Source organism: Salmo salar, chromosome ssa09, assembly GCF_905237065.1.
Source record: "Salmo salar chromosome ssa09, Ssal_v3.1, whole genome shotgun sequence".
Taxonomy (NCBI): Eukaryota; Metazoa; Chordata; class Actinopteri; order Salmoniformes; family Salmonidae; genus Salmo; species Salmo salar.
The window spans coordinates 7,070,117-7,084,908 of NC_059450.1; the positions used below are offsets into that span (position 1 = coordinate 7,070,117).

The 14,792-nt window shown below is 42.5% G+C and overlaps 2 protein-coding genes across 4 annotated transcripts in view; one reads left to right on the forward strand and one right to left on the reverse strand.

The window, feature by feature from the left end:
• The window catches only part of cnksr1 (connector enhancer of kinase suppressor of Ras 1), an 89,965-nt gene extending 80,021 nt beyond the window's left edge, over positions 1–9,944 (reverse strand). For all 3 annotated transcript variants that reach the window (XM_014210100.2, XM_014210099.2, XM_014210098.2), the window contains exons 1-2: positions 9,680–9,944; positions 6,529–6,686 (exon numbers count right to left, since the gene is read on the reverse strand). In XM_014210100.2, coding sequence (XP_014065575.1) covers positions 6,529–6,686; positions 9,680–9,731 — 210 coding nt within the window. In that variant the 5' untranslated portion in view covers positions 9,732–9,944. The remainder of the gene's footprint in view (positions 1–6,528; positions 6,687–9,679) is intronic.
• rps6ka1 (ribosomal protein S6 kinase a, polypeptide 1) overlaps positions 9,617–14,792 on the forward strand; it is a 195,000-nt gene continuing 189,824 nt past the window's right edge. The window contains exons 1-2 of the mRNA XM_045723353.1: positions 9,617–9,864; positions 11,125–11,193. Coding sequence (XP_045579309.1) covers positions 9,730–9,864; positions 11,125–11,193 — 204 coding nt within the window. The 5' untranslated portion in view covers positions 9,617–9,729. The remainder of the gene's footprint in view (positions 9,865–11,124; positions 11,194–14,792) is intronic.

Here is a 14,792-nt window from a genome sequence, read left to right on the forward strand (position 1 = left end):
ATTTCATAGTTTATGTTTTCACTATTATTCTACAATGTAAATTATTTTATTTTTTTTATTAAACAAATGAGTAGGTACTGTATTATTTCAAACTTTTGACTGGTACTGTTTGGATTTTTACTGTATTATTTTTTTCTTCAGGATTTTAGAAATTCTCCCACGACCCCATTTTCATATCAGACGACCCCATATGGGGTTGCGACCCTTAGTTTGGAAACCGCTGCAATAGATAATGTTCGGGAGAGGCCTGTGAGAGAGACCGATTAAGTTAATGAATAACGTTTTGGTGGCAATCAGCTTTGAAATCAGTATTATTTTGCATTACGGTTTGCATATTATCACAAACAATGTACCAGGGTAATTAATTGATGATAGCTGTAAGCTAGCAAAAGCTGGACGCTACCGGTATCTTTTAGCTTTACAGTGTTCTACAAACAGTAATAAACAGTTTAAACATTTATACATGCCATGCCGCATTATTCAAGTGTGTTAACTTCTGTGCAGCATGAGTGAGGAGCTAACATGATGCAGCCCAGACTAAAAGTGGAGAGCAAGTAATCGCGCACATGTGCACACACATACACACAGTAGCCATTAATCTCAATATCCTTTGTAGTTCATAAAATGTACCTCCATTAGGCTAACCATAAGCCATAACAGTATTACAGTAAATACCAGCCAAGAGCTGGTCAGACCTTACCCAATCACTACATGCTGGGTCCATTTATTCAGACCACAGGAAAGACCAGGTTCTGTATTCATAACGAGAAGGAATGCTGAACTAGGATGAGTTTGGCCTTTTAGATAATAATGAATAGCATTACATGGACAGAGGAGACATGATGCTAGATCAGCACTCTTATTCAGAGATGCTTGATACATACAGCCCCTGGGCCTGTGAATCTAGAGTGCTGATCTAGGATCAGTTTAGCCTTTTAGTTAATAATGTACAAAGTTACAGGGGGGACTTGATCCTAGATCAGCACTCCTTCTCAGAGACCACTTCATTAACTCATGAAGGCCAGAAACCCTGTTAGGTTTCTGTTATTTCTACAACAGACTTTTACAAGCAGATCAACAGCTTAGCCATCAGTGACATCGGCAGTTACGCCACTCAAACCCACGGTGCCCTGGCACCGTCTGTCAATTAATCCTCCCAGGGGAAACAAAAGCATGCTGGAACTTGGAAGTGGTGCAACACAGAGTCCTCTGTTTACATTAGAGTCCTGAGAGTGACTCCCCAGAAAGTATTCGGAGAAAAAGCGAGTAATGGAGAGAGGAAGGGGACAGAATGCCAAATTCATTATACCAAAATTTGAGGAGCAAGAGAATGAATGGCATCTTAAAAGGAGAGAGAAGAGGAGGAAGTGAGGGTTTGCCAATGACAACAAACTTTCCCCATAGAGTAATTTGCATGAGAAGTATTAAGTGGTAGCTTTTTTTGTGTTCGGGGAATAATCGCCTTTGATGGCAGGTGAAGCATGTCTACACAAATACACAACAAGCTCTCACAGTCTCACGTCAGAATTAGACGTTCATCCATGTTTCTCAAACATCAAATTTCGAAGTTACATTTACATTTTAGTCATTTAGCAGACGCTCTTATCCAGAGCGACTTACAGTAGTGAATGCATACATTTCTTTTTTTTTTTCTCTGTACTGGTGCCCCGTGGGAAGACGAACCCACAACCCTGGCGTTGCAAACACCATGCTCTACCAACTGAGCCACACGGGACACAGTTGTTCCAAACTTCAAGTGTCAAAGTATTTAAGGTTAAGTTTTGGCATTAACTCCACATTTTTAAGGTTAGGCATTAACTCTGAATGGTTAAGGTAAGGGTTAAGGCTTGGGATAGGCTTAAAATAGGCTTAAAACAAAAATATATAAAAAAAAAAAAATTCTATCACTGGATTCCAACATCAAACCTTTGGCACCAGAGGCAGATGCTTACGCCCATCCTCCAATAGCAAAACCGAAAAACTACTTAAAGGTAGCAGCGCTTACTGTTGCCCCTAGTGGCCAGCTTCCACATTATCTCCCGACATGGACGGACGTTGAGTACTGACTTGTATCACGGATGACCTGGCTGCACATTCACATATGCACACAGCTGTCATGACGTTGTATTAGTTAATGTGACGACTGTTACTCATCGAATGATTAACGGTTTATAATTGCGTGATTAAATGAATCAAGCAATTATTAACTCATTAACCTGGGGCACCATGGGAAAATTAGTTTTATTGAGTTTCTATTTCCCAAATTAACTCAAAGAATATCGATTTTACAACCATCGCTAATTAATCAATTTCCTCTACAGTCTCATTCTGAACATCGCATAATCCGGGAATCTGCACGGACCCGGGTCCCACCAATGAGTTTACCACACCAATCTTAGTTGATTATTTATTTACTAGCAAGCTAAAATGATGATAAAAGATACACAAAACACAGTCTAGGCTATTGATTAGGACTTAGTATAACGGGCCAACATACTATGGCACGTGTTACCCAAAATGGGGATTTAAAAGAGAGAAAAAAGGAATGTACACGAGAGAAATATACATTTGGGTTCATTTGTCAGCTATGCTTATTTAAACCTAGCCTTGCCCCGAACTGCCGCTCTTATGGGTCAGAATATAATGATGTAATTACGTGTTGGAGGTCTCAGATGGGAAGCTCCGCATGGCTCGTTTAGGCTTCTCAATGACGCACTTCTCCGACGCAACTCTCTGGTTGTCCTCACGATGTCAGTGTCCCTTTTGGCTTAGTGGTCTGATTTCTCCCCCTTTCTCTGATAGTGTTGTCTGAGGACAGACAGCTCTGTAGCTCAGAGCTCACAGCGTAGGAATGAAACAGCGTAGATACCACGATTCGATGAAGAGTGGAGGCTAGGTGGTTCGGCTTGAATTCACCCGCTTAGACACAGCTATTCATCCGTAGCTTGGGTAGAAAAAGATTTGTCTTCAACCTTGTGTTGCGTTTTGGGGTTCGTTGACTTTGTTAGACCTTGGCTGCAGCCTGGGTCACTTTAGTCTAATATGTTAATTCTTAACTCACATGTCTTATACCTTCGGGTCAGAAGTGGGCGTAACCGCCTTTAGGGCAAATCTCTGGGCGTACCACGTTAAGAGGCAAGGCCTAGATCTGACTCAAATCCAATTTTAGACAACTAACTTCACATTTCATCTTTACCAAAACACTCTCTTTGAATTGGACATTTTCCACACAACGTACAATGTATAAACATCAGGCATATACTGGGAAAACTCTTAAAGGTACAATGTTTTCATAATAACGTCATCTCTTAACCTTTAACAACAAGACAAAAATGACATACATTTTCATATTCCATCTATCGTCATGACCACCATTGTGGCTGACGGAAACCATTGTTCCAAAGTCCCTTTATTGCATGTTTAATGTTCTGAGGCCAGTTCTCTATAGTGAGAGGACAAAGGATTTTGTCTGTGGCCTAAGATTTATCATGGGCGTGAGGGGTCATAAAACCCACACATCTTCAGACCCCTAGATCTCTCCTCCTCTGTTGGGGGTTGAGAGATAATCTGTAGGGTTGTGGTCTCCTGTAACCTGACCTGATCAGGACAGTCATGACACAGCACACAGACACAGTGCTCGCGCACACACACACACACACACAGTGCTCACACACACACAGTGCTCGCACACACACACAGTGCTCACACACACACACAGTGCTCGCACACACACAGTGCTCGCACACACACACAGTGCTCGCACACACACACAGTGCTCGCACACACACACAGTGCTCGCACACACACACAGTGCTCGCACACACACACAGTGCTCGCACACACACACAGTGCTCGCACACACACAGGGCTCGCACACACACACAGTGCTCGCACACACACACAGTGCTCGCACACACACACAGTGCGCACACACACACAGTGCGCACACACACACAGTGCGCACACACACACACACTTCACTGCAAGCAAAGTGAGAGAATAATGAAAGGATATTAAATCACCAGAGGAAGCATGAACTTAACTCAACTCTCTGATGTAATCTATAAATAGTTGGTGAATGTCAGAGGCCATCACAAAGCCCTGACCTCAATCCTATTGAACATTTGTGGGCAGAACTGAAAAGGTGTGTGCGAGCAAGGAGGCCTACAAACCTGACTCAGTTACACCAGCTCTGTCAGGAGGAATGGGCCAAAATTCACCCAACTTATTGTGGGAAGCTTGTGGAAGGCTACCTTAAACGTTTGACCCAAGTTAAACAGATTAAAGGCAATGCTACCAAATACTAATTGAGTGTATGTAAACTTCTGACCCACTGGGAATGTGATGAAAGAAATAAAAGCTGATATAAATCATTCTCTCTATTATTCTGACATTTCACATTCTTAAAATATTGTGGTGATCCTAACTGACCTAAGACAGGGAATTTTTACTAGGATTAAATGTCAGGAATTGTGAAAAACTGAGTTTAAATGTATTTGGCTAAGGTGTATGTCAACTTCCACCTTCAACTGTAGGTGCCATAATTCTGTCCTGCTTTAGCATTCTAAATATAACAAGTACTTTTAGTTGTCAAGGAAAATGTATGGAGTAAAAAGTACATTATTTTCATTAGGAATGTAGTGGAGTAAAAGTAGTACTTAAAAGTATTTTTACTTAAGTACTTTACACCACTGGCGGTGATGCAGCCAGTCAAGATACTCTCGATGGTGCAGCTGTAGAACTTGAGGATCTGCTGAATCTTTTCAGCCTCCTGAGGGGTAAAAGGCATTGTCGTACCCTCTTCAAAACTATGTTGATGTGTTTGGAACATGATAGGTCCTTAGTGATGTGGACACCGAGGAACTTGAAGCTCTTGACCCACTCCACCCCTATCGATGTGAATGAGGGAGTGCTTGGCCCTCCTTTTCCTGTAGTCCACGATCAGCTCCTTTGTCTTAGAGACCTCTGACCTCCTCCCTATAGGCCGTCTCATCGTTGTCTGTGATCAGGCCTACCACCGTCGTGTCGTTGGCAAACTTAATGATGGTGTTGGAGTTGTGCGCGGCCACACAGTCATGGTGAACAGGGGGTACAGGAGGAGACTAAGCACACACCCCTGAGAGGCCCCCGGGTTGATGGTCAGCGTGGTGAATGTGTTGTTGCCTACCCTCACCACCTGGAGGCAGCCAGTCAGGAAGTCCAGGATCCAGTTGGAGAGGGAGGTGTTCACTCCCTTAGTGATGAGCTTGGAGGGCATTATGGTGTTGAACGCTGAGCTGTAGTCAATGAACAGCATTCTCACTCCCCAAGTGGAAAAGGGCAGTGTGGAGCATAACAGAGATTGCGTCATCTGTGGATCTGTTGGGCGGTATGCAAATTGGAGTGGGTCCAGGGTGTCTGAGATGATGGTGTTTATGTGAGCCATGACCAGCCTTTCAAAGCATTTCATGGCTACAGATGTGAGTGCTACGGGCAGATGGTAACCTGTCTAAATGACTTTGGCATTCTTGGGCACAGGGACTATGGTGGTCTGCTTGAAACATGTAGGTTTACGAGACGCTGCTGCTCTATCCTGCCGATGCAGAGAAAAACCAGTCTAGATTTATATTAACCGTGTCCTCATCCAGCGACGACTCTGTAAATCATAGGATATTACAGTTCTTCAGGTCCGTCGATAGGATAGTCTCAAACAGAGTTTGTCTAGTTTGTTCCCCAGTGATTGTACATTCGCCAATAGAACAGAGGGCAGAGGCGGTTTACTCACTCGCTGCCATAGTTTCATCAGGGTTCCCCACGTCGCCGCTATATCGTCGTCTTTTCCTCCTCCGAGTGCCTGGTTCCCGGGTGAGCAGTATGTCAAGGTTAGTGATTTCAACGTACAAAAAAAAAGTCACGATCAGCGCAAAAAGACACACAAAAATGGTCAAGAGCTATACATTCCAGCGCCATTCCATATAGCCATACAATGCACACACTGTACCACCTGCCCTAGCCTACTATAGAACCCAAGAAGAATGTATAGTAGTATCCCCTATGGCAAATGGCCTTTCTAGGCTGAATCCTAACTTAAGAAATGTCAACGCATGGATGTCAATGGCAGATTGGGAGGGTTCAGGACTTTATTGCCAATCTCCTCCTCCCACAAATAGCCATTAACCACCTGGAAAGCAGTGGAGCTGTAATGGGAGATTATTTTAGTGCCTGATTAAAATGATGTGAAATGCAAAGAATGTCTAAATAATTTCATTATCTCCTGGAATTGGTTTAGACCAAGTTATCAACTCTCTGCATATCTCAAGTTAGTCTTGGGCCCTCTATCAATATATAATAACAATAATATATACCATTTAGCAGACGCTTTGACCCAAAGTGACTTTGTCACGCATGCATACATTTTATGTTTGGGTGGTCTCAGGGATCGAAGCCACTATCGTGGTGTTGCACGCACCATGCTCTACAGTACCAACTAGGCTATAGAGGACCACTATGAGCCATCCAGCCCCTAGAGAGCAACAGCCCAGGCCTCACCAGGGAGCAGAGCTTCTCCACGGCCTCGAGGATGAGCTCCTGGTGGCCAATCTTATGGACGCCCAGACGCTCCAGGTCCTGGGAGGAGAGCTGCAGCAGTTCCAAACCAGTCACCTGCCACTCTGTGAAGGGGTACTGCTGAAGAGGGACGTCCAGACCTGGAGAGAGACCACACATGGATAATCAGATCATTTTTCAAGCTTTTATTAACGTGACAAGTGTGTACATTTTTGTTTTTGCCCTACCACTAACACACTTGATTCAACTAATCAACCAATTTTGGTTGGTCCCGACCAAATCTGAACAAGTCTATGTTTCACAAGCTTGGATATCAAAGTAGAGCACATTACAGCTAAGTAGAGTACAGCACAGAACAGTAGAGTGGAGTAAAGTTCCGTTTCAGTAAAGTACAGTAGAGTTCAGTACATTATACTCAACTCTAGTGTGCTCTACTTTTCTGTACTAAACTCTATTCTACTGTACAGCACAGGACTGTACTATACTCTAATCAACTTGTTTAAACTTAACTGTACTCAACTGTGCTTTACTCTGATTTCTAATGTAGGCCTACTGTACTTTGCTGTCCAAACTTATGAAACAGACATCTATGATTGGTTTCTTAAACAAGGCAAATAATGTATCAAAAACGAGAAATAAGTGTTTGATATTAGTTGCCAGGGGTCTTTACTTCAACATTATTGTTTTGATCTATTTGTAATAGACTTTAAGACTTTTTCTGGTCAATGTTTTTTAAGACCCCTTTTCCATCTGTTTGATCAGAAATCAAATGGTTGAAAAATGAATTATATATGCCTTAATTTCTCAAAAATATAGACTCTCTGCTTTCATTTGACACCCAAGTTGACGTGCTCTTACGAACTTTAAAATGTTGGTGCTCATAGGTCCGTTTACATGAAAATGCCCTAAACTAGTAATGACGTTTTTAATATGAGCAACTAGGCCCTCCAATAAAGTGATACCCATCACTCTCATCATATATGTCCATATCACAACAGCATTATCGGGGTCATTATCTGTATCCTCATCATCACCGTCAGGGCCAGCCCTGGTCATAAGCGGCCGCTAAGGGCCCTGACCTCCAGGGGGCCCCCATTGATTTTATTAGTCATTCTCACTCAGATATCATATTAACATGGCATATTGCATGACAAAATGTGTACAATTGCAGGAAATTAGCTGTAAAACTGCACATTTTTCTCTCCGCCCCATGGAAAAATGAGTAGAATTGCATGAAATTGATTCTAAAATTGCTATATCTTCTTCCCGCACCATGACAACTTTTTTAATATGTCAGCAAACTTGCTTTAAAACTGCAAAAATGTTCTGCGCCCCATGGCAAAATGTGTAGAATTTCAGGAAATTAATTCAACAAATTCAACTTTCCTCTCTACCGTCAAGAGGGGGGGCCATTTAAAATGTTTTGCCTGGGAGGTGGGGGGCCCTCCAAACAACATTTTGCTTAGGGCCACCAAAAGGTTAGGGCCGGAACCGATCACCATTATCGTCATGGCTATCAGCATTGTCATTATTTTCATCACAGAGGAGAGGACGCCTCATGATTTACTTAATCCAGTATTGCGGTAGTAACCCAATTATAATTAACGTTACCTGCTCCACGCATGGCAAAACAGGAACTGTTTACTCCGTCAGTGGCTAATTGGTGTGCTAATGCTAATCAAATGAAAAGACTGTGGGGTCACTTAAAGGTTGGCGGACAGCCCTTCGAAACAGCCTGGGACTCCATCATAATGACTGGTCGTAAATCAGGTTGTTTACACAACTCAGCACTCGATTGCTTCGGTCTAATTAGCTAAGTGGATGGATGCAAGCTCTGGGGGCAGCTAGCTATCCTTATGCTACATTGTAATAAGCAATGTCATTAGCATAGCATTCTCAGGTGACATAATGGTAAGGTGACAGAGGGTAAGTTAAGTCAAAGGAGACTGAACAAATGTCCAATCTGAACCCAAATAAGAAAAGATAGGGTGGCATTCATTTACCATGCAGACAAAGAGGTTAAGCCAAAGGCCAAACATGTTTGATACACAAATCACATAACATACACTGGAGGATGAGTTGCTTTCAAATGTCAAAGACTACCTGGAGTGTTTTAAAAGATTTCTCTCTGTTCCCTGGTACAACAAAAAGCACATCATCACAATGTTCACTATATCACATGTTGTACACCAGGGGTATCGAACAGGTAGATCGCGAGCTTCCAGTAGCTTGCAGCTCACCAATCAATTCTGAAAGTACATACATTTTGTATGTGTTCCATCGCAAACTGTCATTAACGTAAAGCTTCCCAGCTACTATCCATTCAAAGCCACATTGACAACATCCCACCCCTGGTTAGCGACTATACTATTGGCTTAAAAAGCCAAACGTTACACAACATCTGCTAACTCATTTCCAGCAATATTGCCCGTTTGTGTGTTAAATGCACGCATGTCTATCACTATGTATGTAGCCAGTTCGCGATACTAATTGTAACCGCTCTTGTGGGTAGACAGACTTTCCCCCAAAAACCTAAATTAAAATGTTAACAGTAAAGTACGTTTACCTGACAGATCTTTAGCACGATTATTTGCATCAATTAGGTGGCGATTATTCTGCCAATTCTGCCATGACATGTGCAGCAGTATGTTAATCATATATGACAAAAAAAACATTAGGCTACAAGCAAATGAAAGAAACTTTGAAGCTATGTAGCTTTACAGGCTTGAACTGTAATAACATAAATGGTGGTAGTTTCTAAGAATGTCCGAAACATTTGAGTAACTAGTCCGGTTTCTATTCGCTGCAAATGACAGCTCAGTATTTGGTGTAATTTAGACTCGTTTGGCTGCTTTAATAAAAAACAGCACACTCCAATAGTTCCACATAATCAATAACTGATACATGTAGGAAGTGAGCTATCGTAGGCCTATTCGCGCTTTGGTCAACTTGTCCTCCTTGTCGACACAGTACAAAACATACGATCACTTCATGAAATGGCCAACTTCACTTCCTCATTCCACCTCCACCTCCCCTTCCAAGCGGATTTGTGTCGGTTTTATTTACGACTACCTGCGTGCAAACCGAATTAAACGCACCTGGCAAACACAAAAAGCGCCGGTTACTAGCCTACCTTTGAGCCAGTCGCTTACTCTCTCCTTGCTCCACGACGTTATAGGCTCCATGCTTGGAGTCCTGGGAACGTGGATTCAGTTATTCCCAATCGAATTCTTCAACAGACTCTACAAGGGATCAGAGGAAGGAACAATTCATCTCGACAACAACGATGATGATGATGATGGGCACTCCCATTTACAGGTAAATCCCCAGGGAACCAATAGCATGAAGCTGTCTGCCCGTGATTCAGATGTTCATAGTTTCTTCACACTCAGTTTGGAGCGGTGGGAGTGGTCGAATTAAATAATATTAGTCTAAAAAGAAATATCCTTCAAACTTTAGACTATAATTTCATGAAGGATTAAACGAAAGCACTGGAACGAGTAGTGAAGGCTGGTCTTTATTTGTCGACTTAATCCTTATTCCTTAATCTTTCCCAAAAACAGTGCGTTGCTTTTTGGGAATTGGCTTTGTTTGTCAAGAGTGGAGTGAGGATTTTTTTCCCCTATTTTAGCCTTGGTGCTAGAGCCAAGTGTAATGCAGCAACTCTACTGTAACTATACTACTAGCTATTAGGCCTGCTCTGTAATATAGTTTACCATTTTATGTGAGTTGTTTTGTTTAATTATTTATGTACTAACGTAGGCTATTTAAGCAATAAGGGACGTATACCATGGTGTGGTATATAGTGTCTGGACACAGCACTTAGCCGTGGTATATTGGCCATATACCACAAACCCCCGAGCTGCCTTATTGCTATTATAAACTGGTTTCCAACGTAATTAGAGCAGTAAAAACACATTTTTGTCATACCCGTGGTATAGGGTCTGATATGCCATGGCTGTCAGCCAATCAGCATTCATGGCTCGAACCACCCAGTTTATAATCATGCATAAAGTAACTGACATGCTTCAGTTAGGAACATGCACATGATCAACACATCAAAAAATATACCTATCATATCCAATAATGATAAGTGTGTCTCCTAAATAAATAAAACGTCAAATGTAATGAACAATTTATGTAGAAAATAACTTACTGGTATTATAGACTTTATTATTGGTGCCTGTCAGTTCATAGTTGGACTCAGTTTGAATTGGAATAGTAAGGAAACAGTTGTGAAATGTGTTGGGGAACCATTACAAAACAAGTACAGTACTGAATGAACCTCAGAAATCAAAGCTGGATAAAAGGCCAAGGCATCAAAGACTTCCCTCTGATATTTGGCACCCCCTGGTGTTTCTTTCAAGTGAGGCATGACGATAGAGGGAGAGAGGAACTAGAGAGAGCCTTCCCCTTTCAAGCCCAATGCCATAACGCCCCTTTGGCATATACAGTAAATGCCAAGGTGTTCTTATATTTTTATTGTAGCAAAAAGAGTGGATTAGCATCACACCAATATGTTTACGTTAGGTTTTCATCAATCCATTCATGCTATTTGCCCTCATTGTCTTCCGACAGGTGGCGTCACACCTAGGCGACTACCGTCCCTCAACCGACAGTGCAGAGGGATTTGCCGCATTATTTGATGTAAGACATTGATTTACATAATAACATTTCCTTTCATGTCTGCATAGAGGCTACTCAAAGGACAGACTATAGGGATTGCTTCTGCTTGATTTAAGATTGTAACAGAGCACAGACCAGGTCGCTGTGGCCTGCAATGGATTTGGTATTTTATTAGGATCCCCATTAGCCGTTGCAGCAGCTACTCTTCCTGGGGTCCACACGAAACATGAAACATAATACAGAATGACGTAATACAGAACATCAATAGACAAGAACAGCTCAAGGACTGAACTACATACATTTTTAAAAAGGCACATGTAGCCTACATATCAATGCATACACACAAACTAATAGGGGAGAGATGATGTGGGGAGAGACATTGTGTTTTATCTGTTTTTTTAAACCAGATTTGCTGTTTATTTGAGCAATATGAGGTGGAAGGAAGTTCTATATAATACTGTACGCTTTCTTGAATTTGTTCTAGATTTGGGGACTGTGAAAAGACCCCTGGTGGCATGTCTGGTGGGATAAGTGTGTGTGTCAGGGCCATGTAAACAATGTGATTTTCAACACATTCATGTTTCTTATAAAAATAAGTGATGCAGTCAGTGTCTCCTCAACTCTTAGGCAAGTGAGACTGGCATGCATAGTATTTAGATCAGCCCTCTGATTACAATTAAGAGCAAAACGTGCCACTCTGTTCTGGGCCAGCTTAGGGCTGGGCGATATGGGCAAAATATTATATCACGGTATTTTTTTTTTAAATTGGACGGTATGATGGTATTTGACAGTATTTTTAGTTGTTGAATAATAAAAGTTCTTCATGTGCTTTTTGAGTAGTGAGTAGTGAGTGATGTCTTTCTCCATTCTGATTGTTTTATACCGTTCAATTCAACTTCAACCAAAACACATTTCAGCACTTTTATAATTTCTGCATTTCCTGCACTCAATTGCAGTGGTGAAAAAAGTACCAAATTGTCATACTTGAGTAAAAATAGATACTGTGGCAAACCTCTTCAAAGTTAGGAGCGTTTGTCACAAATTAAGTGGGAAACTGTCACCAAAGTCAGCCCAGAATGAAAGTTCTTTCGAACATGACAGTACCTGTGTGTTTGTTTCGCTGTCCTGGTCCACCCAGGCCGCAGGTAAGGTCAAGGATAGCAGGGTTCGGTACACAAATCTGGTTCTCGGCAGGTCAAATCAAATTTATTTATATAGCCCTTCGTACATCAGCTGATATCTCAAAGTGCTGTACAGAAACCCAGCCTAAAACCCCAAACAGCAAGCAAAGCATGTGAAAGAAGCACGGTGGCTAGGAAAAACTCCCTAGGAAAAACTCCCTAGAAAGGCCAAAAACCTAGGAAGAAACCTAGAGAGGAACCAGGCTATGAGGGGTGGCCAGTCCTCTTCTGGCTGTGCAGGGTGGATATTATAACAGAACATGGTCAAGATGTTAAAATGTTCATAAATTACCAGCATGGTCAAATAATAATAATCATAGTAGTTGTCGAGGGTGCAACAAGCACGTCCGGTGAACAGGTCAGGGTTCCATAGCCGCAGGCAGAACAGTTGAAACTGGAGCAGCAGCACGGCCAGGTGGACTGGGGACAGCAAGGAGTCATCATACCAGGTAGTCCTGAGGCATGGTCCTAGGGCTCAGGTCCTCCGAGAGAAAGACAGAAAGAGAGAATTAGAGAGAGCATATTTAAATTCACACAGGACACCGGATAAGACAAGAGAAATACTCCAGATGTAACAGACTGACCCTAGCCCCCCGACACATAAACTACTGCAGCATAAATACTGGAGGCTGAGACAGGGGGGATCAGAAGACACTGTGGCCCCATCCGATGATACCCCCGGACAGGGCCAAACAGGCAGGATATAACCCCACCCACTTTGCCAAAGCACAGCCCCCACACCACTAGAGGGATGTCTCCAACCACCAACTTACCGTCCTAAGACAAGGCCGAGTATAGCCCACAATGATCTCCGCCATGGCACAACCCAAGGGGGGGCGCCAACCCAGACAGGAAGACCACGTCATTGACTCAACCCACTCAAGTGACGCACCCCTCCCATGGACGGCATGGAAGAACACCAGTAAGCCAGTGACTCAGCCCCTGTAAAAGGGTTAGAGGCAGAGAATCCCAGTGGAAAGAGGGGAACCGGCAAGGCAGAGACAGCAAGGGCGGTTCGTTGCTCCAGCCTTTCCGTTCACCTTCACACCCTTGGGCCAGACTATACTTAATCATAGGACCTACTGAAGAGATAAGTCTTCAGTAAAGACTTAAAGGTTGAGACTGAGTCTGCGTCTCTCACATTGGTAGGCAGACCATTCCATAAAAATGGAGCGCTATAGGAGAAAGCCCTACCTCCAGCCGTTTGCTTAGAAATTCTAGGGACAATTAGGAGGCCTGCGTCTTGTGACCGTAGCATACGTGTAGGTATGTACGGTAGGACCAAATCGGAAAGATAGGTAGGAGCAAGCCCATGTAATGCTTTGTAGGTTAGCAGTAAAACCTTGAAATCAGCCCTTGCCTTAACAGGAAGCCAGTGTAGGGAGGCTAGCACTGGAGTAATATGATCAAATTTTTTGGTTCTAGTCAGGATTCTAGCAGCCGTATTTAGCACTAACTGAAGTTTATTTAGTGCTTTATCCGGGTAGCCGGAAAGTAGAGCATTGCAGTAGTCCAGCCTAGAAGTAACAAAAGCATGGATTAATTTTTCTGCGTCATTTTTGGACAGAAAGTTTCTGATTTTTGCAATATTACGTAGATGGAAAAAAGCTGTCCTTGAAACAGTCTTGATATGTTCTTCAAAAGAGAGATCAGGGTCCAGAGTAACACCGAGGTCCTTCAGTTTTATTTGAGACGACTGTACAACCATCCAGATTAATTGTCAGATTCAACAGAAGATCTCTTTGTTTCTTGGGACCTAGAACAAGCATCTCTGTTTTGTCCGAGTTTAAAAGTAGAAAGTTTGCAGCCATCCACTTCTTTATGTCTGAAACACAGGCTTCTAGCGAGGGCAATTTTGGGGCTTCACCATGTTTCATTGAAATGTACAGCTGTGTGTCGTCCGCATAGCAGTGAAATTTAACATTATGTTTTCGAATGACATCCCCAAGAGGTAAAATATATAGTGAAAAAAATAGTGGTCCTAAAACGGAACCTTGAGGAACACCGAAATTTACAATTGATTTGTCAGAGGACAAACCATTCACAGAGACAAACTGATATCTTTCCGACAGATAAGATCTAAACCAGGCCAGAACTTGTCCATGTAGACCAATTTGGGTTTCCAATCTCTCCAAAAGAATGTGGTGATCGATGGTATCAAAAGCGGCACTAAGATCTAGGAGCACGAGGACAGATGCATAGCCTCGGTCTGACGTCATTAAAAGGTCATTTACCACCTTCACAAGTGCAGTCTCAGTGCTATGATGGGGTCTAAAACCAGACTGAAGCGTTTTGTATACATTGTTTGTCTTCAGGAAGGCAGTGAGTTGCTGTGCAACAGCTTTTTCAATTTTTTTTGAGAGGAATGGAAGATTCGATATAGGCCGATAGTTTTTTATAATTTCTGGATCAAGATTCTGCTTTTTCAAGAGAGGCTTT